The following is a 25,139-nucleotide window of genomic DNA, read 5'->3' as shown; positions in this document are numbered from 1 at the left end:
CGCTCAGGCCTCCAGTGTCTGCTGGTGCGGGGCTCTGGCTCTTGCACCCTCGCCCCAGCCTTGGCCGCTCGCCCCACCCCTAACGGCCCAGTCCCAGTCCCCGTTGCCCACGCCTTCCGGACGTCCTCCTGGGCTCAAGTTCTCGCTTAGCCACTGAGTTGCTGCTCGCCCCACCCCCAGGCCCCGTTCCTGCCAGCTCCTCCCACTCCAGGGACCGCTCCTCCTTTCCGGTCACGTCCCCAGCATGGCGGCCACGCGCGCTGCCGTACGACCAGCGCTCAGGCTCTTGCTTAGCCGCGGCCTGGCCCCTCGCTATGCCACGCCGTGCCCGCCACAGCCGGCCCGCGCAGGCAGCGTCGACATCCGGAGCCCCTGCGGCAGAATTAGGAGTGGCTCCCACGTCCGTAGCTGGGAGAGCAGGGCCGGGGTGGTGAGGGAGGACGGAGAGGAGCCCGAGGAGGAGGAGGAGGAGGAGGAGGAGAAGCTGCTGAGCAGGGAACCACTGCTACCCGCTGCGGCCCAGCGTGTGTGCGTCCTGCATCCTGACGTCAGGGGTCGCGCCGGAAGGAAGGCGCACGACACAGGTCAGCGGAAGGGCGGGGCCGGGAGGAGACAGGCTGCCTGGGCATTGGTTCAGAAGGGGAGGTATGAGGAGAAAGAAAGCTGGTGCGGACGCCCTGGGAGGCGCACAGGGGACAGGGGAACTACTATGGGTATCAGCGTGGAGGAGTTTTGGTGGGGCAGACGTGGTTTGTGTGTGCTAGCCTCCCTGGGATCCATCCCCGGGGTCCATGCGAGCTGCGGCTCCCGATGGATGCCATCTACCCCCTGTCTGTCCCCTCACAGAGTGTCAGGTGGCGGAGGCTGCCGCGCTGGTGCGCGCATTGCATGGCTGGTCGGTGGTGCGGACCCTGGTGGTGCCCACGGGGGTCCCAGACAGCAAGTTTGTCTTTGGCAAGGGAAACTTCCAGGAGCTGACGGGTGAGTAGCCCGCCCCTTCATGTGACATGCTCCCTGCCCAACTGGTGTACCTGTGCATGCATGCGTGTTCTTGCTATGTGAATGCATGTGCTTCCCTCTGTGTACGTCCCATTGTGTATATTTCTCTTTGTGCATGTGTGTGCTTTCCTCTGTGCAGTGTTGCAGTGTTACTCAGCACGCACATGCATGTGCATGCCTCTGTGTAGCTTGTGCATGGTTCTCAGTGTGCACATGTGTGTACCTTCCTCTTTGTGTAGCATGTGCACACCCAGACTTGCCTGCAACTGACGGACCCGTTTCCCTACTCCTCAGAGAAGATCAAGGGATCCGTGGATATCACGTGTGTGTTTCTGAATGTAGAGAAGATGACAGCTCTGACCAAGGTATGGAGTGTGCAATTTTGACCCATGTGTGTCAACTCCACCCTTTCCCCTGACCCTCCTGTGCCCGAACTTTCCCCTCCCTCTGAGCCCCAAGTCCCATCTCACTCCTTTCTCTATCCCTGGGTCTCTGACCCCTGTGTCCTGGCCTGACCTGTTTCTCTGACCCCAGGACCCTGACCCCTCTCATTCCTCTGCGCCCCCCCCCCCCAGTCCCAGCGTCATCCTTTACCCTGCTCCCTCTCTCCTGGCACCCATCTCCTAGCCTTTCCCCTTCCCCTGACCCTTTTTTTCCCATTTCCTGGCAGAAGACCCTGCAGACTGCCTGGGGCGTTCATGTGTTGGATAGGTTCACTATTGTACTGCACATATTCCGCTGTAATGCCCGCACCAGGGAGGCCCGGCTGCAGCTGGCACTGGCGGAGATCCCCCTGCTCAGGTGGGTTACACCTTCTCTGATGGGTCACTCCTGGAATTACCTGGCACAAGTTAAAAGGAAACACGGAACAAGTAACAAACCCGCTTAGGAGTTAGGAGGTGTGCACAGGCCTGGGAAGTCAGTGTGCAGAGAAAGGGATGGCATGTCCAGCTTTTAAAAACTGCCTAGCACTTGCTCACAGTGGGTTGATGTGGCTACTTCATATGCAGATGACAGGACTCACGCAGGCGTACAAGGGCTTAGCTGAGTCATACGTGGATCACAGGAGTCCCTTTAACATCCCCGGGGGCCATTGGACACTTCTGCGGGAGGGCTTGTCTTCACATGCATGGCACCTAGAACAGCCTTATGTGACTGACATCATTACATTCCATCCTTTTGTTTATTATAAAAACTTGGAGAGTTTGGGGTCTTTAATGGGTGGGAATGGGACGTCGTCTCTTGTGACTGCTTCTTGGTGATTTTGTGGGCGTTGGAGAGTTGAGTTATTTGACCATGTCCTGGGGTGGCTGATTACTTTAGTGTTTTTTCTGGGTTCTGTGGAATTAACTGGCTGGCAGCTTGGGCTGCGCAAGATGTTGGAAAGGCAGACAATTCTGTCTGGAAAATCACTGGTGATTTAGATCCTGGTGATTAAGGGAGGAGAGTCCCAAGATGGAGAGATAGAGTTTTTTTTGGGGGGGGGTGGAGGAGGGATTTTTCCAGGGGTTCTTGAGACCAGGAATGATAAGGGATGAATTAAATGATACTTATTCTGGGTGAGTCTGGTCCATTTAGGAAGGTCCAATTGGCTCCCTGGAGCTTGTGAAAAACTGTTTGAAAAGAAATAAATTTTAGACATATTAAAAGCTTATGCATGGAAGAAAGTGGGGAGGAGGGAGGAAAAGAAGGGGGAATTATTAGAAAGGGGAATATTAGACTTCTTAATGTTTTACCTGAAGCAAATCATAAGGCACTTGTTCTCTTTAGCATCATGGTATTACCTTAACATCCAGGAGACACTGCTGCAGTCAGTGATAAACCTGTTATGTTAAAGTCTGTGTTGTGAGTGTTTGGAGTCTGGGGCTGTGAATGTCCTCAAACTCGTTATTGTTTCTTACCACCTGGGCTTTTGGAAATTCTTTTTTTTTAATTAATTAATTAATTTATTTATTTATAAAAATTTCCACTTCCTCCCCTCCTCCCAATACTCTCCCATTCCCCCCCACTCCCTCTCCTCCTCCCTCTCTAAGAGCAGTCAGGATTTCCTGCCCTGTGGGAAGTTCAAGTTCCTCCCCGTTCCCTCCAGGTCTAGGAAGATGAGCATCCAAACAGACTAGGATCCCAAAAGGCCAGTACATGCAGACGAAACAAGACCATTGTCTGATGGAGGTGGGCCTCTGTTATGTGTTATTTTCATTGGTTAATAAAGAGACTGCCTTGGCCCTTTGATAGGACAGGAAATTAGGTAGGCAGAGAAAACAGAACAAAATGCTGGGAAGAGGACAATGGGGCAGACGCCATGGAGCCAGCCACCAGGTCAGACATGCTGAATCTTTTCCGATAAGCCACCACCTCGTGGTGCTACACAGATTATTAGAAATGGGTTAATCAAGATGTGAGAGTTAGCCAGTAACTAACTCTCTAGAGATAATGGGCCAGGCAGTATTAAAATGAATACAATTTGTGTGTTGTTATTTCTGGGACTAAGCTAGCCGTGCGGGAGCTGGGTGAGGCGAAAAGCAGGCCTGCCCGCAGCCCCTCACTACATATGGCGCCCAGACGTGGGTAACTAAATCCACAGAAAGCCTGAGAAAGCTTGGGAAAGAATAGAGTAAAGCATGTTTTCTTGGTATGGTAGCAGCAATTTCTCAGGTCTACTCTGCTTGCTAGAGGCAAGCAAGGCTCTCAGCTAAGAGAGGCTTCCTGACTCAGCTTTAGCGGCAAAACCCTGTAGCTCATTAAGAGGTCCTGCCACGAAACACAGTGTTGATCAAAAGCTGAACGCGTGCTTTTCGGTTTTCAACCGTAGCAGGAAAAAAGCTGCGCTGTTTTAAAATGCCGGCTTTCTGGACTGTCCTGCCAGGGCAATCTCTGACTCTTTCAGGCGTTAGCTGAAATGATGCACATCTTGTACAACATTCTGGCCAGTTCTCCACAAAATACTCAGACTCTTTGCAATTTTAAAAGACATTGATCTTGAAATTTAACCATCATTTTGCTTTCACAGAATCCCCCAGAAAAAACGTCGCCCCCATGACAGCTGGAAGTAATTCTAGAGAACGACGTCCCCTCTCCCAGTAAAGTTTGTCCTTGGGTTTAGGGACATCATTTAGCGGTTGGTTATAATTAGTATAGGGTTGAGGGTTGGGGGAGGAATTTTATAATTTTATATTTTACCATATTGCATTGTACACTTCTACCTCTGATTAAGATACTTATATATTGTTTATGTATTGATATATATATTTACCATATTGCAATGTATACTTGCACATTGTTTATATTTGGAGGTCACATTGTCCTCATTTATTGCACAGTTGTTTATTATCTCAGTCTTTAAGCTAAATAGATATTGAGAATTATATAGAACAATAGTTATCTAAGTTTGACATTTATAATTAGACTAATCAGGCTCTTTAGATATATAGAGATTATATTCAGTATAGATAGATAATCTCCAACCTCTTCAAAGAGCTGTAGAAAATGGCCTTTAATCTAACTCAGAGTTCTGTGGTAGTGAGACACAATTACTCCTGGCAACACTGATCTATTCCCGAGAGAATGTTGAGCACCAAAGACACTCCACCTGGAGCCTTTCTTCTTGGCAGAACTGGCCTTTGGGTAAAGAAATGCCCATACCTCAACTACTGACAGAGTTACAAATATTCGTAAATAGATAAAACAGGACTGTCATATCCTGCCAAGACAGGGTAAGATAGTTTTGAAAAGTTCCTTGCCTTTGAAAATGGTATGTCAGTTATGTTAGGCCTTAGCCAAAGTTGGTTGCTTCAACGCTGCAAATGTGACTTTGGGTGTTTGCCCAGGTAGCCAGTTGTCTCTATGATTTGTTATATCTTCTGGAAGTTTGATTGCACTTCCTAATTACTCAGGTAACATTATTTCCCTTCTCAGATCTTTGATGGGATTGAAGATTATATAAACGTAGTTACTTTCCTTTCATGACTTGGCCAAGTTATTTATTATACAAGACTTTAGCTAGTTAGAATAGGATATTTGTACTTATTGTATATAATTGTGTAGGTTTGTACTTACTGTATATAATTTCGTAGTAGGCTTAGAACTCTCTTACTTAAACAAAAGAGGGAGGTGTTGTGGGAGTATCTTCCGCTGCCTCAGCCAATAGTCGCTGAAGCACGAGCCAACAGTGTGGTGGGGAGCGCCTTTCGCTCCGTCAGCCAATAGCTGCTAAAATACCAGCCCACTGGGGCATGGTACATTTCTCTTTTAAAAAGAGCCACAGATCTTGGATCAGGCTCTCTTGGTTCCGGCGCTTGGTCCCGGCTTCTGCTCCTGGCTCCTGCTCCAGCAACTAGGCTCCCTTTCTGACGGTTTATGGTGTATGTAAGGTTTACCCCCCAAAATAAATAACCCCTTAAAACATAACTGGTGTGGGATTGATTCGCCGATAATTGTCAATGGCTTCTCAGTCAGCCCCCATGTCAGCCACATTCAGAGAATCTGGTTTGATCACATGCTCGTTCAGTCCCAGTCCAGCTGGCCTTGGTGAGCTCTCATTAGATCAGTCCCCATGTATCAGTGGGTGAACGCACTCCTCAAGGTCCTGACATCCTTTTTTATGTTCTCCCTCCTTCTGCTTCTCATTTGAAACTTGAGGGCTCAGTCCAGTGCTCCAATGTGGGTCTCTGTCTCAATCTCCATCCATCATCTGATGAAGGTTCCCTCTGATCCTGACCTCCTTGCTCACGTTCTCCCTCCATCTGCTTCTCATTTGGACCTAGGGAGTTAAGTCCAGTGTTCCAATGTGTGTCTCTGTCTCTATCTCCATCCATCGCCAGATAAAGATACTAAGGTGATATGCAAAATATTCATCAGTATGGTTATGGACCAAGGCCAGTTCAGGCACCCTCTCCTCTGCTGTCCAAGGAACAATCTGGGGACCTCTCCTTGGGCCTGGGAACCCCTCCAGAATCAAGTATCATGCAAACCCTAAAATGGCTCCCTTAGTTGAGATATATACCTCCCTGCTCCCATAACCATCCTTCCTCCCTCCCCTCCATCCCATTCCCCCAAGTTATCCCCAATCCTCCCTCTGTCCCTTCTCTCTAGCCCTCTTCCTTTACTTCCACCCCTCCACCCCCCGTGCACCCAAGTTTGCCTGACAATCTTGTCTACTTCCAATATCCAGGAGGATAACTATATGATTTTCTTCAGGTTCACCTTCTTATTTAGCTTCTCTAGGATCACGAATTATAGGCTCAAAGACCTTTGAGAATCTAGGCTAGGCTAGAATCTACTTATGAGTGAGTACATACCATATTCCTCTTTTTGGGTCTGGGTTACCTCACTCAGTAAAGCGTTTTCTATTTCCATCCATTTGCATGCAAAATTCAAGATGTCATTGTTTTTTACCGCTGAGTAAAACTCTAATGTGTATATGTTCCACACCTTCTTTAACCATTCTTTTGTTGAGGGGCACCTAGGTTGTTTCCATGTTCTGGCTGTTACAAATAGTGCTGCTGTGAACATAGTTGAACAAATGCTTTTGTGGTATGATAGGGCATCTCTTGGGTATATTCCCAAGAGTGGAATTGCTGGTTCCTGAGGGAGGTTGACTCCCAGTTTCCTGAGAAACCAACCCACTGATTTCCACAGTGGCTGCACAAGTTTGCATTCCCACCAACAATGGATGAGTGTTCCCCTCACTCTACATCCTCTCCAGCATAGGCTATCGTTGGTGCTTTTGAGTTTAGCTATTCTGACAGGTGTAAGTTGGTATCTCAAAGTGGTTTTGATTTGCATTTCCCTGATCGCTAAGGATGTTGAGCATGACCTTAAGTGTCTTTTGGCCATTCGAAGTTCATCTGTTGTGAATTCTCTGTTCAAATCAGTACCCAATTTTTTTAATTGGGTTAATTAGAGTTTCAGTGTCTAGTTTCTTGAGTTCTTTGTATATTTTGGAGATCAGACCTTTGTCTGATGAGGGGTTGGTGAAGATTTTCTCCCAGTCAAAAGGTAGCCTTTTTGTCTTACTGACAGTGTCCTTTGCTTTACAGAAGCTTCTCAGTTTTAGGAGGTCCCATTTATTCATCGATTCTCTTATTGTCTGTGCTACTGGGGTTCTACTTAGGAAGTGGTCTCCTGTGCCTATGTCTTGTAGACTACTTCCAACTTTCTCTTCTATCAGGTTCAAAGTGGTCAGATTAATGTTGATATCTTTAATCCATTTGAACTTGAGTTTTGTGCGTGGTAATAGATATGGATCTACTTTCATTCTTCTACAGGTTGACATCCAGTTATGCCAGCACCATTTGTTAAAGATGCTTTCCTTCTTCCATTGTATACCTTTAGCTCTCTTGTCGAAAATCAGGTGTTCATAGGTTTGTGGGTTAATATCAGGGTCTTCTATTCGATTCCATAGGTCGACTTCTCTGTTCTTATGCCAATATCAAGCTGTTTTCAATACTGTAGCTCTGTAATAGAGTTTGAAGTCAGGGATGGTAATGCCTCCAGAAGTTTCTTTATTGTATAAGATTGTTTTGGCTATCCTGGGTTTTTTGTTTTTCCATATAAACTTGATTATTGTTCTCTCAAGGTCTGTGAAGAAGTTTGTTGGGATTTTGATGCAGATTGCATTGAATCTATAGATTGCTTTTGGTAGAATTGCCATTTTTACTATGTTGATCCTCCCAATCGAAGAGCAAGGGAGATCTTTCCATTTTCTGGTATCCTCCTCAATTTCTTTCTTCAAAGACTTAAAGTTCTTGTCAAATAGGTCTTTCACTTCCTTTGTTAGTTACCCCAAGATATTTTATGCTATTTGTGGCTATCGTGAAAGGTGATGTTTCTCTGATTTCCCTCTTTGTTTCTTTATCCTTTGTGTATAGGAGGGCAACCGATTTTTTGGAGTTGATCTTTTATCCTGCCACATTACTAAAGGTGTTTATCAGCTGTAGGAGTTCTTTGGTAGAGTTTTTGGGGTTGCTTATGTACACTATCATATCATCTGCAGATAACGAAAGTTTAACTTCATCCTTTCCAATTCGAATCCCCTTGATCCCCTTATGTTGTCTTATTGCTATTGCTAGAACTTCAAGCACTATATTGAAGAGGTATAGAGAGGGTGGACAGCCTTGTCATGTTCCTGAGTTTATTGGAATGGCTTTGAGTTTCTCTCCATTCAATTTGATGTTAGCTGTCGGCTTGCTGTAAATAGCTTTTATTATATTTAGGTATGATCCTTGTATCCCCAATCGCTCCAACACCTTTATCATAAAGGGATGCTGAATTTTGTCAAATGCTTTTTCAGCATCCAATGAAATGATCATATGGTTTTTTTCTTTCAGTTTATTTATATGATGGATTACGTTGATAGATTTGCGTATGTTGAACCAGCCCTGCTTTTCTGGGATGAAACCTACTTGATAATAATGGATAATTTTTCTAATGTGTTCTTTGATTCGGTTTGTCAGTATTTTATTGAGAATTTTCGCGTTGATGTTTATGAGTGAGATTGGCCTGTAATTCTCTTTCTTTTTGTGTCTTTGTGTGGTTTTGGTATCAGAGTAACTGTAGCTTCATAAAAGGAGTTTGGCAATGACTCTTCTGTTTCTATATTGTGAAATACATTAAGGAGTATAGGTATTAGCTCTTCCTGGAAGTTCTGGTAGAATTCTGCATTGAAGCCATCTGGTCCTGGACTTTTTTTGGTAGGGAGATTTTTGATAACAGCTTCTAATTCTTTGTGACTAACAGGTCTATTTAGATTGTTCACCTGTTCTTGATTCAGCTTTGGTATATGGTACTTATCTAAAAAAATGTCCATTTCTTTTACATTTTCCAATTTTGTGGCATACAGGCTTTTGTAGTAATATCTAATGATTCTCTGAATTTCCTCTGTGTCTGTGGTTATGGCCCCCTTTTCATTTCTGATCTTATTAATTTGCGTGTTCTCTCTCTGCCATTTGATTTGTTTGGATAGGGGTTTGTCGATCTTGTTGATTTTTTTTTCCCAAGAACCAGCTTTTTGTTTCATTGATTCTTTGGATTGTTTTCTGTGTTTCTATTTTGTTGATTTTAGCCCTCAGTCTGATTATTTCCAATATTCTGCTTCTCCTGGGTGAATCCTCTTCTTTTTTTCTAGAGCTTTCAGGTGTGCTGTTAAGTCTTCAATGTGTGCTTTCTCCGTTTTCTTTAATTGGGCACTTAGTGCTATGAACTTTTCTCTTAGCACTGCTTTCATAGTGTCCCATAGGTTTGAGTATGTTGTGTCTTTATTTTCATTAAATTCAAGGAAGACTTTAATTTCTTTCTTTATTTCTTCCTTGACCCAGGGGTGATTCAGTAGTTGACTGTTCAGTTTCCATGAGTTTGTTGGTTTCCTGGGGGTAGCACTGTTGTTGAATTCTAATTTTAATCCATGGTGATCTGACAAGACACAAGTGGTTACTAATATTTTTTTGTTTCTGTGAAAGTTTGCTTTGTTACCGAGTATGTGGTCAATTTTCGAGAAGGTTCCATGAGCTGCAGAGAAGAAGGTATATTCTTTTGTATTTGGGTGGAATGTTCTATAGATGTCTGTTAAGTCCATTTGATTCAATACCTCCAATAATTCTCTTATTTCTCTGTTAGATTTCTGTCTGATTGACCTGTTCATTGGTGAGAGAGGTGTGTTGAAGTCTCCTACTATTAGTGTGTGTGGTTTGATGACTGCCTTGAGTTCTAGAAGTGTTTCTTTTACTTAAGTGGGTGCCTTTATATTAGGGGAATTGATATTCAGAATTGAGCCTCGGGATTGGACAGGAACAGGGCTTAATTGCGCATGCACAGGCAAAATGCTCTCATCCCCACGCGGGAAAACAAGATAAGGGCTTTTTTACCTCCAAACTGCAGGACTGTCAGTGCCATCTTGTAATGGCGATCTCCGGACGGCTCCCTACACCAGCCGGCACTCGGTTTGTTTTTTCCTCATTGCCTCCATTTCAGTTTTCAAATCTTGAACTGTTTCCATTACCTGTTTGATTGTTTTTTCTTGGTTTCCCAGGGTTTCATTTATGGATTTACTCATTTCTTCAAACTTTTTGTTATACTTCTCTTTCATTTCTTTACTCATTTCTTCAAACTTTTTGGTATATTTCTCTTCCATTTCTTTACTCATTTCCTCAATCTTTTTGTTATACTTCTCTTCCATTTCTTTACGGCAGATTTTCACCTCCTGTTTAAGTTCCTCTATTATTTTCATAAAGTTCCACTTAGGGTCGATTTCTTCTATTACTTCTGAAATAGGGTGTTCAATTCTTCTAGTTTCATGATCCCTGGATTCTGGTGATGTCATGTTGCCTTTCAGGTTGTTGGAGGAATTCTTCCATTGGCGCCTGCCCATCTCTTCCTTTCTGGATGGGACTCCTCAGGACTCTCTGAATAGAACTCCTCAGCACTGAAACAGGGACAGCTGGTATTCCAAGGACACAGGAGACAAAAGGGCGACAGTGGGGGCAGGGAAGATTCTAGCTGAACACCGAACTGAGAGGGGGGCTGTGCTCTCTTCCGGGACAGTCCGCCCCGACTAGCAGACACTCACCTCTGGATAGAACTCCTCAGCACTGAAATAGGGACAGCTGGTATTCCAAGGACACAGGAGACAAAAGGACGACAGTGGGGGCAGGGAAGATTCCAGCAGAACACTGAAAACCCTGCCACAGAAATTGAGGGGGCGGGGGCTGTGCTCTCTTCCGGGACAGTCCGCCCGGCTATCACACACTCGCCTCGCTTTTGGCAATTCTTGTACCTCTGGCTCTATGTTTAATGATGGTCCCTGTAATAACAACAGTTAACTGGAAATTTAAGCATGACATTGGAGATATAGAGAAGTTGGTAAGGCAGATAGATGAAAGAGAAAGAGGGAGAGTATATGGGATTTTGGCATAGGAGAGTTGAGTACAGTGATGAGACTTTATTTTTCTGGAACTGGAGAAAGAATGACTGATCTTGGTGCCCCCTGGAACTTAAGGCAGCAGGACCCTGTTTGAGTTACCATATATGAGGGAGTATCTTGAGCTGGAGGAGTAAAAGGCTTAAGGTGGGACAGGTGAATCCATTGAGGAAGTCCCTTGAGCTTGGCAGCTGTGGGAGTTACAAGAATTACTTTAAAGGGACCCTGCCATTTAGGGGGAAGGGGTGAGAGAATAATACCTGATCCCCTATTTTAATTGGTGGTGGGCATGAGTTAGCATATGGTTGAGGTAATGAGTGGTCAGTAAAATCCCATAATAGGGAGTGTAGATGAGTCAACAGGGTGTAAGCAGTTGATCAGGAAGGGGAGAGGTTTTAGATGAGAGACTGGGGGTTAAAACTGGCTGTCCATACATGAATTCAAAGGACGAGATGAAAAGGGGGCTTTTAGAGAGAGCCCTAAGCCTAAGAAGGGCCAGAGGCAAAGTTTTACCCAGTCGAGGTGAAGTTCCTGTGACATCTTAACAAGAACATTTTTAAAGGGACAGTTAGTTCATTCTACCTTCTCTGAAGATTGAGGGTGGTGTGGGATATGAAAATGCCAGGGAGTGTTAAGAGCCTTAGATAAAGTTTGAGAAATCTGGGAAGTAAACTCTGGGCCATTATCCAACTGAAGAGAGGTTGGTATTCCAAACTTAGGGATGATTTCTTGAAGAAGAACATCGGAAACTGTCTAGGTCCTCTTGTTAGTGGTGGGAAATTCTTCAATACACCCAGACGTGGTGTCCACCAAAACCAGGAGATATTTAACTCTTCTGACTGTGGGCATATGAGTAAAATCCAGCTACCAGTCAGTTTCTGGTAGGGAGCCCCTGGCCTGGTGGGTGGGAAAAGGGAAGCTACGATATTTGATCTTGGGATCTGACTTTTGACAGATTTTACAAGAGGCAGTGATAGCTTTTAAGAACTCTTAAGTCCTCAGAGGTGGGTTGGAGGTGAGCCTTGACAAAATGAAACAGAGCTTTGCTATTAGGATGTAGGTAGAATAGAATTTGCTGGGTTTCAGGGGATGTCTGTGAGAGTGTGGACTGTATTATATGAACCCCCTGAGGTGACTGAGGTAGGTTTGGGCTCTGGAATGCTGCTGTTCCAGCTGCTTGGTCAGCCCCATTATTTCTCTTGGAAATAGTGGAGCTGTCAGTCTGGTGAGACCGACAGTGAATAATTCCTACAGCTTTGGGGAGATGGGAGGCTTTTAACAGGTCCATAATGTAACCTGAGTTAGTTATGGATCCTCCTTTCATCATAAGAAGCCCACGCTCCTTCTAGATAGCTGCATGCAGCTATTCCTAGGAATGATAAAAAAAAAAAAACCTCTTCTTTTGTAGAAGGAACTGCAAGGAACTGAATTAGCTTTTTTTTTTTTCTGTCTAGGGTAATAGCTTTTTGGGTTGGGGTAATAATTAATCCCAAGTAAGTGACCTGAGAGATAGACAGTTGGGCCTTAGCAAGTGAGATTCTATAGCCCATTTTGGGCAGGAAATTTAAGAGTGGAGGCATCAGTTTTGCTGATCTCCAAGGATGTACAACAAAGTAAAATATCATCTACATATTGTATGAGTTTAGACTTAGGAAGAGACAGTGAGAGTAGATCAGATGCTAAAGCCTGACCAAACAGGTGTGGGCTGTGCCATAATCTCTGGGGGGTCCAGGTAAGCTGTGTGGAGAAGTGGGTGTCAGGGTCAGTCCAGGTGAGGGCAAAGATATTTTGAGATTGAGAGCTGAGAGAATAGAGATAAAAGCATCCTTGAGATCCAGAACTGAGATGTGGGAGGTTCCTCTAGGAATAGTGGAAAGAAGTGTGTAAGAGATAGGCACTATAGGATGAAGAGGGACCACTGTGGAGGTCTTGAACCAGGCAATAGGCTCCATTTGGTTTTTTAACAGCAGGTGTAGGAGTGTTAAAGGGAGAAGAGGTGGGGTGAAGTACCCTTTTTTCTTAGAAGGGCAGAGATAATAGGCTTAAGTTCCCTAAGGCTCTGGAGAGAAAGGGGGTACTAAGCTTGGATAATTTACTTAGTAGGATCTTGTAATTGGATAATGATGGGGGAATGGTGTTTAGCAACAGAGGGGTTTTGGGTGTCCCAGACTTAGGAGTTCACCTGAGAGGCTGGTAGAGAAAAAGACACATTGGAGCTGGGAGGTTGGGAGGCTAGAAGGAGGGAGGGATCTGTTAGTGAGTCTGTGGTAAGGTGAATGGGAGGAGCAAATGAAGTGGAAACTCCTACTCTTGCTAAAAAATAATCTCTTCCCATAAGAGGTCCTGGGCAAGTTGGCATGACTAAAAATTAATGAATGAGATAAATACCCCTAAAAACAAATTAAGTGGTGGGGTCTACTGTCCCCCTATCCCGACAATAGGGAAACTAGAAGGAGAGGTAGGCTCCCAGAGTTCCCCTAGTACTGAATATGTGGCTCCAGTGTCCAAGAGAAAGGAGATGAGCCATCCTGATACTGTTATATTTACACATAGCTCCCTGTTAAAGATGACAGCTGTGGTCGGGTCAAAGGAGCCTGGGCAGCCTCAATCGTCCATGGCCAGATCTAGAAGGTCAACTTGGGAATTTTCTGAGTTTGAGGTTTCCATGCCACTATGTGCATGAGGACAATCGACTGCCCAATGACCTTCTCTATGGCATCTTAGACAAGGTCTCATGGGACCAAGATGAGGATTAGAGCATGCTCGGGCCCAGTTCCACCACATTTGAAACATGGGCCTGGTGGTTCTTGATCCCCGGGAGTAAGCGCACAGCACCGACAGCATGGATTAGATGGTCTGTTACCTCAGCTGGTTGAAGGGCCGTGGGTAGCACGTAATAGTGATTGCGGGCTTTGTCATTTCTTGCATGATACACCTTAAAAGCCAACTTTTAGGACTTCTTAGTCTTAGGACTTCTGCCTGCAGAGTCAAGGGGCCTTTCTCTAAACATCTAAGTTTAGCCTTAATGAGAAAAAATATGAGTCATGAGCCTTCCGTGGTTTCTGGATCTAAGGTAGTATATTTTAACAAGACTTTAGTGAAGAGTTCCAAAAATGCAGAAAGATTTTCCTTTGTATCATGAATGACCTCTGAGACCTTATAGTTTACTGACTTGAGGGCAGGCTTGCAGAGACCTGCCAGGAGACAAGTCAAAAACCAGTCCCTAGCTAAAATCCCACCTGGAGTGTTATAGTCCCAGTGAGGTTCCTGCTCGGGGACCACCTCTGCCCCCGGAGGGTGTGTTGCATGTGTTTGATGAATCTTGTCTGCATGAAGTCTGGCCTGCTCCCATACTCTCCTGCGCGCTTCAGGAAGTTGGTTATTAGATAGGATCATATTGATATCATGAAAGGTGAGATTATAAAACTGGGTAATATATTGGAATTGTTTTATGAAAGTGGTAGAATTAGATGTATAATTTTTGTTCTATATGGGAGAGTTCTGAGCGGGAGAAGGGGATGTCTACCCTAACCAATCCATCTACGCTGGCCACCTCAATGGGAGAACTGCAGCTGGCTTGGCGTGGTGAGGGTTGGGTTCCATAGCAGCACATGAGCTTGTGAGAGGAGGGGTAAAGGTGGGTGCCAGAGCTGGGCAGCTGCTGTGGCCAGGCACCATGAGAGGAGGAATGATCCAGTGGGACTGATGGAGTAGTTTGTAGAGAAATAGAGAGAGCTGAAGAGCCAGTGAAGGGAGGTGTCGAGGCAGCGGGAAGTAAAGGAGTGGAAATATCTGTCTGCTGAGGTAGGGAAGGTGTGGATTTCTTAGCAGGGTCCAGAGCAGTAGCTGAAGGAATGGGGGTAGGAGCTGGAGGATGGCAGTAAGAGCTGAAGGAACAGGGGTAGAGGCTGAGGGAATGGTGGTAGGAACTAAAGGACCTGGAGGAATGGGGGTAGGAGTTGAAGGAATGGAGATAGTTGCCCGCTGAGGTTGAAAAGGTGGGGGTTTGTTAACTGGGTCCAGAGCAGAAGTGGAGGGTTCTCCTGGCTCAGACGGCACAGCCAGGAACATGTGAGCAGGTGAACAACATGCAAGGACAGAGGGTTTAGGCTTAGAGCTTAGATAGACTTGGATGTAAAGAAACTCCTTCCATTTGCCTGTGCCGACAGTAGTTAGAAAGCTCCCATAGAAAATCAGGATCAAAGGTGCCCTTAGGCGGCCACTTTAGATTGTTATCTAAATTGTAACGAGGCAATTTTTTTGAACAAAGATGGACAAGTGTGGGAATCTGTAAGTAGGGCATTAAGGCCTGGGGTTTCAGGGCCTCTGAAAGGTACCCCAGGGAGATCTCAGATTGATGGGCTTGGATGGATTGCTACCCATAGCTGAAACCATGAAAACCTGTGAAACACTGCGAAACACCACAAGGCCTATAATGGAATGTCTCCCCCATAGGTGGGTATAAATTGGCAGTGAATACCACAGGACCTGTACGGCAGTGTCCTCTGCCTACAGGTGGATTGCTACAGCCTGACAGGATCCGGTTGGAGTGACTCGGAAGACAGAGAGGCTAGACGCTGCTCCGAGTAGCCTTTCACAGCTGGAGAAAAAAAAGAGAAAGCAGAATCTGAGGGACCCTGGGACCCCATTCATGGGAGGACCGACCCTGGCCTGTCGAAACACGATTTTAGCTAAGGGAAGCAATCCGGAGATGAATGTCAGAGAAGGGCTCAACCGTAGCCTTAAAGACCATGGTTGGGGGCTATCACCCCATTTCTAGGAACACCAGAAAATTTCCAGGAGCTCAACAGTCAATTCCTTGGGTTTGAAGAAATGGTTAAGCTGACCAGAATGGGGGAAACTCATCAATTGAAGCTGGTCGTGTGCAGAGAAACCGTGCTCAGTCATATGGAACACGTGGTTGTAGAAAACTGCCCTGTTCTGGATCCCGACCCGGAGTGGCTGGGGCAGGAGAGCCTCCCGAGTCTCATGGCACCAATGAAATTACCTGGCACAAGTAAGAAGGAAAAATGGAACACTCAACAAACCTGCTTAGGAGTTTATTAGAGGAAGTATGCACAGGACTGGGAAGTCAGTGTTCAGAGAAGGGAGGATGATGACTCATCCAGCTTTTAAAAGCTGCCTAGTGTATGCACAAAGGTGGTTGACGTGGCTGTCATACGCAGATGATGGGGCTCATGCATGAGTGCAAGGGCTTAGCTGAGTCATACGTGGATCATGTGAGGCCCTTTAACATTCCCAGAGGCCATTAGGTACTTCTGCCTGAGGGTTTGTTTGCACCTGAATGACACCTAGAACCCCAAAGTATCAGCCTTATGTGGTTGAAATCATTACAACCCCTGGCCAGGCAGATCACCCCACTCTCCCTCCTCACCCCCATATTTCCTTCCATACAGAGATAGCAGCTGCACACCCTTTGGTGGTTGACACCCTATTCTGTCCAGTGTGTCCCAGGAGGGCTTGGCCTTGACCTGAGGACCCGAGTGCCAAAACTCACTAAGTGACACCTACTAAGCATGTATTTCCATCCCAGGTCTACCCTGAGCAGCTGCTCTGCCCGACTGGACAAGCAAGGAAGGGGCTCACGGTACATCATGGGGTCAGGTGAGGGTGCCACATGGCCTCCAGTGGGGAACACAGTCCAGGGCAGTGGGAACACCAGCCAACCAGCTGCAGAGTTTCCCAGCTGTCACAATGGGTAACACTGGTTACATGGTGTCCAGTGGGGAATACCAGCTACATGCAGTGGGGTGCACCTACAGATACTCACACCCCTGGGACCCCCTGCACCTGGCTCCTACATACCAGTTTGTATATCCATGTCCACAGGAGAGTCATCCACAGAGCTGTGCCAGCGGACACTGAAGGAGAAGGAGGCGAAGATCAGGCGTGCACTAGAGCGGTTGCGGGACAAGCGGAGTGTGCTAAGGAAGCAGCGCTTGCGGCGCGAGTTTCCCATTGTGTCTGTCATCGGCTATACCAACTGTGGTGAGGGTCCCTGGGCTGCAACAGTGCATCTCAGCACAGTTATGCGTAGGTGGGTCCCTGGAGTTCAGCCCCACATCTCAGCACAGGGCACACGTGGGAGGTTTCCCGGGGGACAGGACCCACATCTCAGCATAGGGCAGGTGGGAGAAGGTCCCCAGGGTGCAGTGTGTGTTTCCCATTCTCACATCGTGTCTCCAGGGAAAACCACGCTCATTAAGGCCCTGACGGGGGAGGCCACCATGCAGCCATGTGACCAGCTGTTCACAACCCTAGATGTCACAGCACATGCGGGGTTGCTGCCATCATGCATGCCCATCCTGTACATGGATACCATTGGCTTCCTGTCACAGCTGCCACATAGCCTGATCCAGTCGTTCTCCACCACGCTGGAGGACGTGGTGCATTCGGTGGGTATCCATGTGTCTGCGTGGATGGGTATCCTTGGATCCGCCTTTTGCTTAGGCCAAATGTCCTGGGATTCACCCTCCTCATGGGCTTGGTGTCTTTGGTGTTCCTCGGGCTGACACTTCCTGTCCCCTGCCGCCCCTCCTTATGACACTTCTGGCCCCTGTCTGCTCCTCCTCCTCACAGGATGTTATCCTGCATGTGAGGGACATGAGCCACCCCAACACAGAGCAACAGAAGGCCAGTGTCTTGTCTACACTGCGAGGCCTGCAGCTGAGGCCTGCACTCTTCAACTCCATGTTGGAAGTTCACAACAAGGTGGATCTGGTTCCTGGGTAAGTTGGGCAGGGGGAGGCATGTGTGTCACTGTTTACACTGCAGGAATCTTCATGGTGTCCTCACCGCACCTGTCATTGCTGCACCTGTTCTTACTGCACCTCTTGTCACTGCATCTGTCCTCACTGAAGCTCTGCTCACCGCAGCTGCCCTCACTGCAGCTGTCCTTGCTGCACCTGTTCTCACCTCGTCTCACCTGACTTCAGCTGTGCTCACTGCCTCACCTGTCCTCACTGCAGCTGTGCTCACTACACCTGTCCTCACCGCAACTATGCTTACTGCATCTGTCCTCACCTCACCTGTCCTTACTGCAGCTGTGCTCACTACACCTGTCCTCATCTCACCTGTCTTCACCATAGTTGTGCTCACTGCACCTGTCCTCACCTCACCTGTCCTTACTGCAGCTGTGCTCACTGCACCTGTTTTCATCTCAGCTGTGCTCACTGCACCTGTTTTCATCTCACCTGCCCACACTGCACCTGTTTTCATCTCACCTATCCTCACCGCTCTGTGCTCACTGCACCTGTCCTCATTTTACCTGTGCTCATTGCAGCTGTGCTTACTGCACCTGTTTTCATCTCACCTGCCCTCACTATACCTGTCTTCATCTCACCTATCTACACCACACATGTCCACATAACCCCATGGTTCCTCTTTCCCACTGAGCCTCTTCCACACAGTTACAGGCCCCCGGGGCACCATGTCCTGGCCGTGTCTGCACTCCTGGGCCATGGGCTAGACAAGCTGAAGGCAACACTGGAGGAGTCGGTTCTGCAGGCCACTGACCGGCGGGTGCTCACCCTCTGCTTACGGCTTGGGGGTCCCCAGCTCTGGTGAGTCACAGGGTACTTGGGCCGTGGGTTGTCACATACATACATGCAGCTGATTTTCTGCTGGGGACATGCCCCACTATCAACATGCTTCCCAGCCTGCATGGTGCTGATGTCAACTTGACTTCCCAGCTTGCAACCACCCTCTACCCATCACCAGGCACCATGCTGACATCAGAACACTTCCCAGCATGCACCACGGTGGTCTCTTTCTCTGCAGCTGGCTGTACAAGGAGGCCAAGGTGCAGCAGGTGCAGGAGCTGCCCAAGACTGACATGGCCCATGTGACCGTTATCATCAGCCAAGCCACCTATGGCCGTTTCCGGAAGCTGTTTCCTGAGTGACAGTCTGGAGTGGGGTGTGGATACAGATTGTGGCCATAGTGTTGTCCCGCCACTTTCTCTTTCCCAGCTGTTCCCTCAGTGACAACCAGGACCAGATGTGGATTCAGTTCGTGGGAGGGTGTTTGTGGATGGCCCCATATAGTCCTCATCCTTCCTCCTTCCCAGACTGACTCATTAAAGCAGGATTTGCACTTTGTTCCCTCTCTTTAGCTGGCGATGTGTGGGCTCTGTGGGGTTCTGTGTCACTGGTGAAGGGGAGGGGAGGGTCTTTCACTGGAGAAAGGAAGGGATGAGGAGTGTCTGTGTCACTGGGGAAAGGGGGGGGGGGATAGGGTCTCAGTTGGAAGTGGTGCTGTGGCTGATCCAGGGCAGGAGGACTGAACACTGACCTCCCACAGCTCTCACCCCAACACCTGTGTTCTGCCCCTGCATGCTCTTGAATGATACACAGATTTAATAGAAATGGGTTAATCAAGATGTGAGAGTTAGCCAATAAGAGGCTAGTGCTAATGGGCCAGGCAGTGATTTAATTAATACAATTTCTGTGTGGTTATTTCGGGGTTTAAGCTAGCCAGGAGGCGAGATGCAGCCCTCACCTTCTACAACACTTTATGAGATTGATGCCAGCTCAAACAGGCCGCCTACAGGGGAAGGGGGAATGGTGGGGTGACGTCACAGCATGTGACTGACAGATGACATCCCCACAGACCCCATAAGACTGACAGGTGACATCCTCACAGACACCCACCCCCATCTGACTGACAGGTGACATCAGTGCCACCCCTTCCTAGCTATGTCCCAGGTGGTACCTGGGCGGCCGTAGCTCCTCATGGTCTCCAAGTACTAAAGCAGCACCTGCGAATTCATCTGGTTACCCCATCAGTAAGGGATCCCAGGCCACAGCTCCGTGTGATGACCACAGAGGTCTCATCCTCATAGGACACAATCACCTGCTGGCCATGCGCCCACAGCTGCCACAGCATGGGGATGTCCTGCTTGGGAGTGAGGGAGGGGTTGATTGAGACTGAGGATTGGACAGCTAAGGGCCTACGCACCCACGAGGCTACGCCCTGGGCAGCCACATGCCCTTCTCACCCCGACATCACTCACCCATGCCCTCCTTACCCCACCCCACATGTCCTGCCGTGTCCTCCATAGCACGAATGGAGCACGCGTGGGTGTCTGGAAGCCTTGGGGGTCCCACTAGAGGCAGAAATCACCCGCTTGTGCCCCATGACAGGAGGGGTAGCCTCCAATGAAGCTTCTAGGAGGGTTGAAAGGAGCTGGGGGGACGTGGGCAGTACACGGGGAACCTGGGTTGTCAGAGACAAGGCCCTATGACCTGCGTGGGTGGTCATGGGTATAGAGGGGTCGTGGAGAAGAAGAACCGAGAGACAGAAGGACAGACAGATGGAAAGAGCCCGAGAGAGACTCCGTGGGGTCCTTAGGGCCAGTGCAAGCGCATGTGGGCTTTGACATGTGTATGTTCACAGGGAGCCATGACACCATGACTTACTGCCTGAGCCGGAAGTCCCCATTCTCCTGGGGAGAGTCTTGGCTGCTTCACCCTGCTGGGGTGGGTCACGCCCTGAATTATGGGGCTCTTGGTGTTGAGGTGGTCAATCACACAGGTGAGTGGGGCATGGGGAAGGAACCGCTGGTGATGGACAGGGCAGGGAGTTGGGGGAGGTGTAGGTCACGCAGCTGAGTGGGGCATGAGGGAGAGCCCACAGATTATGGACAGGGCGAAGGGGAGCGGGGTGGGGAACGGAATGGGACTGAGTCCCAGTGGCGGGATTAGGGTCCTGGTAATGGGCAGGTTGTCGGGAGGAAACTGAGAGCCCCGGGGGCAGGGCTGGCACCAGGTGATGGACAGGGGGAGGTGACTGTGAGTCCCGGGGTGCTGTCCATGTTTTGGGGTGTCCTGGGGTGCTATGCACCCCGGAATGAACCCCGACCTGCCATCTACCCCAGACCCTTGACGTGACGAAGCAGCTGGAAGCAGGGATGCGGTACCTGGATCTGTGGATTGCGCATGTGCGGGGTGGCTTGCAGAGAAATCTGCCCTTTGAACACATGATACCCCCCCTCCACTGCACTGGAGGTGGGGGGAAGAACCAGGGGTAGTTGGGGGAAAGGGTGGAGATTAATGTATGTCATCATGTGTCCCTTCGACGTCCCTAGGAAAACCTCACCAAAATCTCCGAGTGGCTGGAGTCGCACCCCCCATGAGGTCATCATCCTGGCCTGCAGAAACTTTGAGGGGATGACAGGCGACTTGCATGAGTACCTCATAGACTGCATCAAGAACATCTTCGGGGACTCTCTTTGTGTAGGGTGAAAAGGAGGATTGTGCAGGCCAGGGTGAGGAAGGCCTGGTATTTAGGCGTAGGCATGTGGCATCGGGGTGAGGAGGGCTTAGGTGGGTGGACATACCGTGTATGTTAGGGGACCAGATGCAGCAAAGGGGGACACCAAGGTAGTTGGGAGATACGGATGCAGTGAGGGGGGACACAGAGTAAGTGGGGGAGCACTGAGGCAGTTGGGAGGCACAGAGGCAGTTTTGGAGATACTGAAGTAACTGGGAGACACCAAGTCAAGGGAAGACACTCAGGAGTGGGGGAAGTCTGAAGCATCACAGCCCATGTCCTCAGGACACTCTGTGTCATTTGTCATTCACCAAGCTCCGCACTGGGTACCGAGTAGTCCCCATCCACCTGCAGTCAGTAAACCAGGTGTTCCTGGGGTCTGAGCCGGGGTCAGGTTGTTTGCCCAAGAGGGGGAAAGATAGGAAGGGGCAGAGGGTGGGGCAGGGCAGCTGTATCCTTGGTCTCCATGGAGAAGCACCTGGATTCCAAAGTCCTTCGCACCCCCCTCAACAACCTTCATGACCATGCGACCACAGCCCCTTCGGAGCCCACCTTCCATGAACCTCCCCGTGGGATTGCCCTTGCCATCATTGAACCTGTTGTCTGTCTAGCTGTGCCACCCATGTTACCTGCTGCGAATCCCAGTCCAGGAGGCCCAGGCGGGTGCCAGCAGCCACCACTTAGCTGCCCTTTCCCTTGCAGCCAATGCGGTGTCCTGGGGGCTAGAGGGTCGTGGGGCACGAACTGGGTGGGCAAGTGGCCTCGGTCGGGGTGGGTGAGGGGACAGAGGGCTAGGGGATATGGACGAGGTGGGTCAGGGGCCTGGGCCAGGGGTCAGCAGCTCCACATCCTAGGGCTCCCCACAGGGCCCAGGGCTTTCACCCAAAGCCCAGGACTCCTCCCCACTGCCCTGAGGTCCAGCACTGCTCCCCTAACCACACCTGTATCTCTTACTTTCCCAGGTGCACTGCTTGCACCTAAATGCTGTGAGCACTCTCCTCTCCCCTTCACCCAACCACACCTGTTGCTCTCACTCCCACCCAGTTATCTCCTCCCAGCACTCACCACTCCCCTCCCCCAGATCCCCACACACAGCCTTTGCCCTTACCCAGGCTCACCACCTGCACCTGCCCGCTGTGCGGGCTCCAGTGGCACAGTCTGCGGGTGGATGTCCACATAAATTGGCTGCCCTGTCACCACCTTCCACCCATCCTCTGCACATCACACATAAGACACATGCACAGGCCAGAACATTCATAACTGCCAATGACCAAGAAGGTTATGTAGAGTCTTGGTCATGTGTAACTGTGTGACCTCAGTAGGTGACCCTGCTCCTCAGAAGATGACCTTGCCCATCAGTAGGTGACCCTGCCCCTCAATAGGTAATCTTGACCCTCAGCATGGGATCTGTCTCAGTAGGTGACCCTGCCTTCAGTATGTGACCCTGGTCCTCAGTAGGTGATGCTGTCCCTGAGCAGGTGACCCACATCTTTGCCCTCAGTAGTTGACTCTTATTCTGTGGATATCTCAGCCTTCAACAGGTGACTCTGCCAATCAGCAGCTGTCCTGGGTCCTCTGAAGCTGTCCTGTGCCTTAGCTGGTGGCCATAATCCTGTGTTGTTCTGCCAGTGTCCTGTGTTGTCAACAGTTTACCATGGTGCTCAGGAGGTGACCCTGCCCCTCTACAGGTGTTCTGTGTCCTCAGTAGGTGTCCTGTGCTCTCAGAAAGTGGTCCTGCCCTTCTGCTGCTGTCCTATGCCTTTATGAGATGGTTCTGATATTCTGCAGATATTCTGTGGCTGAGCAGGTGCCCTTGCCCTTCAGCAGGTGCTGTGTGCTCTCAACAGGTGGCCCTGAATCTCAGCAGAAGGCCCTGGTCCTTAAGATGTGTCCTGTGAAAGTGTACTGACACTTTGCAGATGTACATGTTCTGTGCCCTCAGCAGGTACTACTGCCCCTCAACAGGTACCCCTACTCTTCTGCAGATGTCCCGTGACTTTTCTAGGTGTCCTGTGCCCCCAACAGGTGGCTCTGGTAATTTTTCAATGCTTTGTGTCTTTAGCAGGTGACCCTGCCCATTTGCAGATGGCTCTGATACTTAACAGGCATCCTTTGCCCTGGACAGTTGGTCCCTCCTTTATTCAGGTATCCTGTGCCATCAACATTTATTTGTTCTTGCCGGTCTGCAGGTGTTATGGAACCTCTGTAGCTGTTCTATGTCCTCACCAAGCGGCTGTGTCGTTTTGTGGGTGTCTTATGTCCTTAGCAGGTGGCCTTGACTGGGGCACCACGGCCCCAGTCTGTGCTCTATGAGCTAGACCCCAGTTCGCGAACTTCGGGCAAGGGGCTGGAGGTTGAGAACACAGACACAGAGACAGAATGACACCCAGACCTTTAGACACTGATACCAAAAGCCCCTCTTTATTAGCACCATGTAGGCTTAAATACACTGCAGTCAATGGCCAACAGGTGAAAATTCCATCCTCTGATCCTCTAAGCTAGGCACAGCTTCTAGTAACTTTAATTAGAAGGAGGGAAGAGCAGCTGAAGGCCAGGACTCATTAATCCCAACACTTGACCTTCAGTAGGTGGCTCTGTTCTGCAGGTGTCCCGGGCCTTCAACAAGTTGCCCTACTCTTCTGAAGATGTCCTGTGTCCTCAGCATGTGACTCTCACCTGCAAGTGGCCCTTGTACATAACAGCTGTTCTGTGGCCTCAACATTTGACCAAATTAATTTGTAGGTGTTTTGGGGTCCTCTGAATGTGTTCTGTGCCTTCAGCAGGTGTTCAGACCCCACAGTAGGTGGCCTTGGTCTTTAACAGCTGTCTTGTGACTTCACCAGTTCATTCTTCCACTCTGTAGCTGTCCTGGGTCCTGTGCAGGAGTTCCATGCTCTCAACAGGCAGTCCTTCCCTTCTGAAGATGTTCTGTGCCCTCATTAGGAAACCTTTCCCCTCTGAATGTGTTCTCTTTCCTCTGCAGTTTAGGACCTAACATAATCCAAACCCTATCCCTACATTGACTCCTACCTCTATCCCTAAACTTGATGAGTGTTTGTCTCTGAGGGCACTGTAGAACACAAGGGGGCAAAACTGTAAGGATATTCAATATAATTTTATTAAAAAACATCAATATAGATTTAATGTAAATTAACAACAAACAGACTCCATTTTATATAAAACTGCTTTAAACATTACTTTGTGAGATGGTTTTCCTTGAATCTATCCTTTTCCACAATTGGAAAAAGTGCCTACTGTGTGTAATTTTGTAAATATGATCACCCAAGACATACTGCTTTTCTTATTAGAGCAGCTTGGAAATGCCTTTCTGCTATCATGGCACAAAGGATGTTTCACTGAATAAATAAATAGAGGTGCCAACACCCATGTATTAGTGCTCAGAGCTAATAATGTTCTGTCCTGTAAGGCCCACAGGTAATAAAGAAACAATAATGAATTCTTAAAGTTAAGTAATTATATTACATAACATTTCGATTGTTCACGTTACTTTGCAGTCAAATACTTATTCACCAAAGGAAAGGAAACAAAATGCCACTTAATAGTATTACCTTTTCCTGAGGCCATTGAGAGAAGCCTCAGCAGCACAGCAATGGGCCAGGCCACCTGGAGAATCCTCAGCAGCTGCACTGACAACAGTGGCCTCTAAAAATTATCTGACTCCCTGATATTCAGCCTTAGCCCCTCCTGCAATGGAGGAGCAACCATTGGAGCCTGTACCTAGAGGAGTGATTATCTGAGCTTTGGGCCTGTAGGCAACTGTAGGCAACTGTAGGAATGATCACTGAATGCTCTGCCCTGCTTACACCTGAAAGAACATTCATTGGAGCCACAACCCCCAACTGTACCAATTGTAGGAAAAGCCCCCCTTGAAACTTTGGCTCCACCTGTTCTGATTGGAGGATAGATGGGTAGA

The 25,139-nt window shown here is 48.4% G+C and overlaps 1 protein-coding gene and 1 long non-coding RNA gene across 4 annotated transcripts; both read left to right on the top strand.

Moving 5' to 3' along the window:
* Positions 1 to 226: 226 nt before the first annotated feature.
* Gtpbp6 (GTP binding protein 6) lies at positions 227 to 19,032 on the top strand. 3 transcript variants are annotated; one of them, XM_087896741.1, is made up of 10 exons: positions 227 to 584; positions 847 to 981; positions 1,294 to 1,364; positions 1,670 to 1,800; positions 16,467 to 16,537; positions 16,763 to 16,921; positions 17,195 to 17,328; positions 17,513 to 17,661; positions 18,343 to 18,495; positions 18,653 to 19,032. In XM_087896741.1, exons 1-10 carry the CDS (start codon positions 245 to 247, stop codon positions 18,834 to 18,836), a joined length of 1,527 nt encoding a protein of 508 aa, XP_087752867.1. In that variant the 5' UTR covers positions 227 to 244; the 3' UTR covers positions 18,837 to 19,032. The 3 variants fall into 3 exon arrangements, with proteins under 3 accessions (XP_087752867.1, XP_087752865.1, XP_087752866.1); XM_087896739.1 differs by having other exon boundaries at positions 229 to 584; positions 17,120 to 17,328; XM_087896740.1 differs by having other exon boundaries at positions 230 to 584; positions 17,120 to 17,328; positions 18,713 to 19,032.
* Positions 19,033 to 19,113: 81 nt separating this feature from the next.
* On the top strand, positions 19,114 to 24,402 carry LOC125394030 (uncharacterized). The gene is made up of 2 exons (XR_014997150.2): positions 19,114 to 20,467; positions 21,021 to 24,402. It is a non-coding gene; the product is annotated as an uncharacterized LOC125394030 (long non-coding RNA).
* The last annotated feature ends 737 nt before the right edge of the window (positions 24,403 to 25,139 follow it).

This window comes from Myodes glareolus, chromosome 15, assembly GCF_982192425.1.
Source record: "Myodes glareolus chromosome 15, mMyoGla1.1, whole genome shotgun sequence".
Lineage (NCBI taxonomy): Eukaryota > Metazoa > Chordata > Mammalia > Rodentia > Cricetidae > Myodes > Myodes glareolus.
This window is presented reverse-complemented; position numbering and strand designations above follow the sequence as displayed.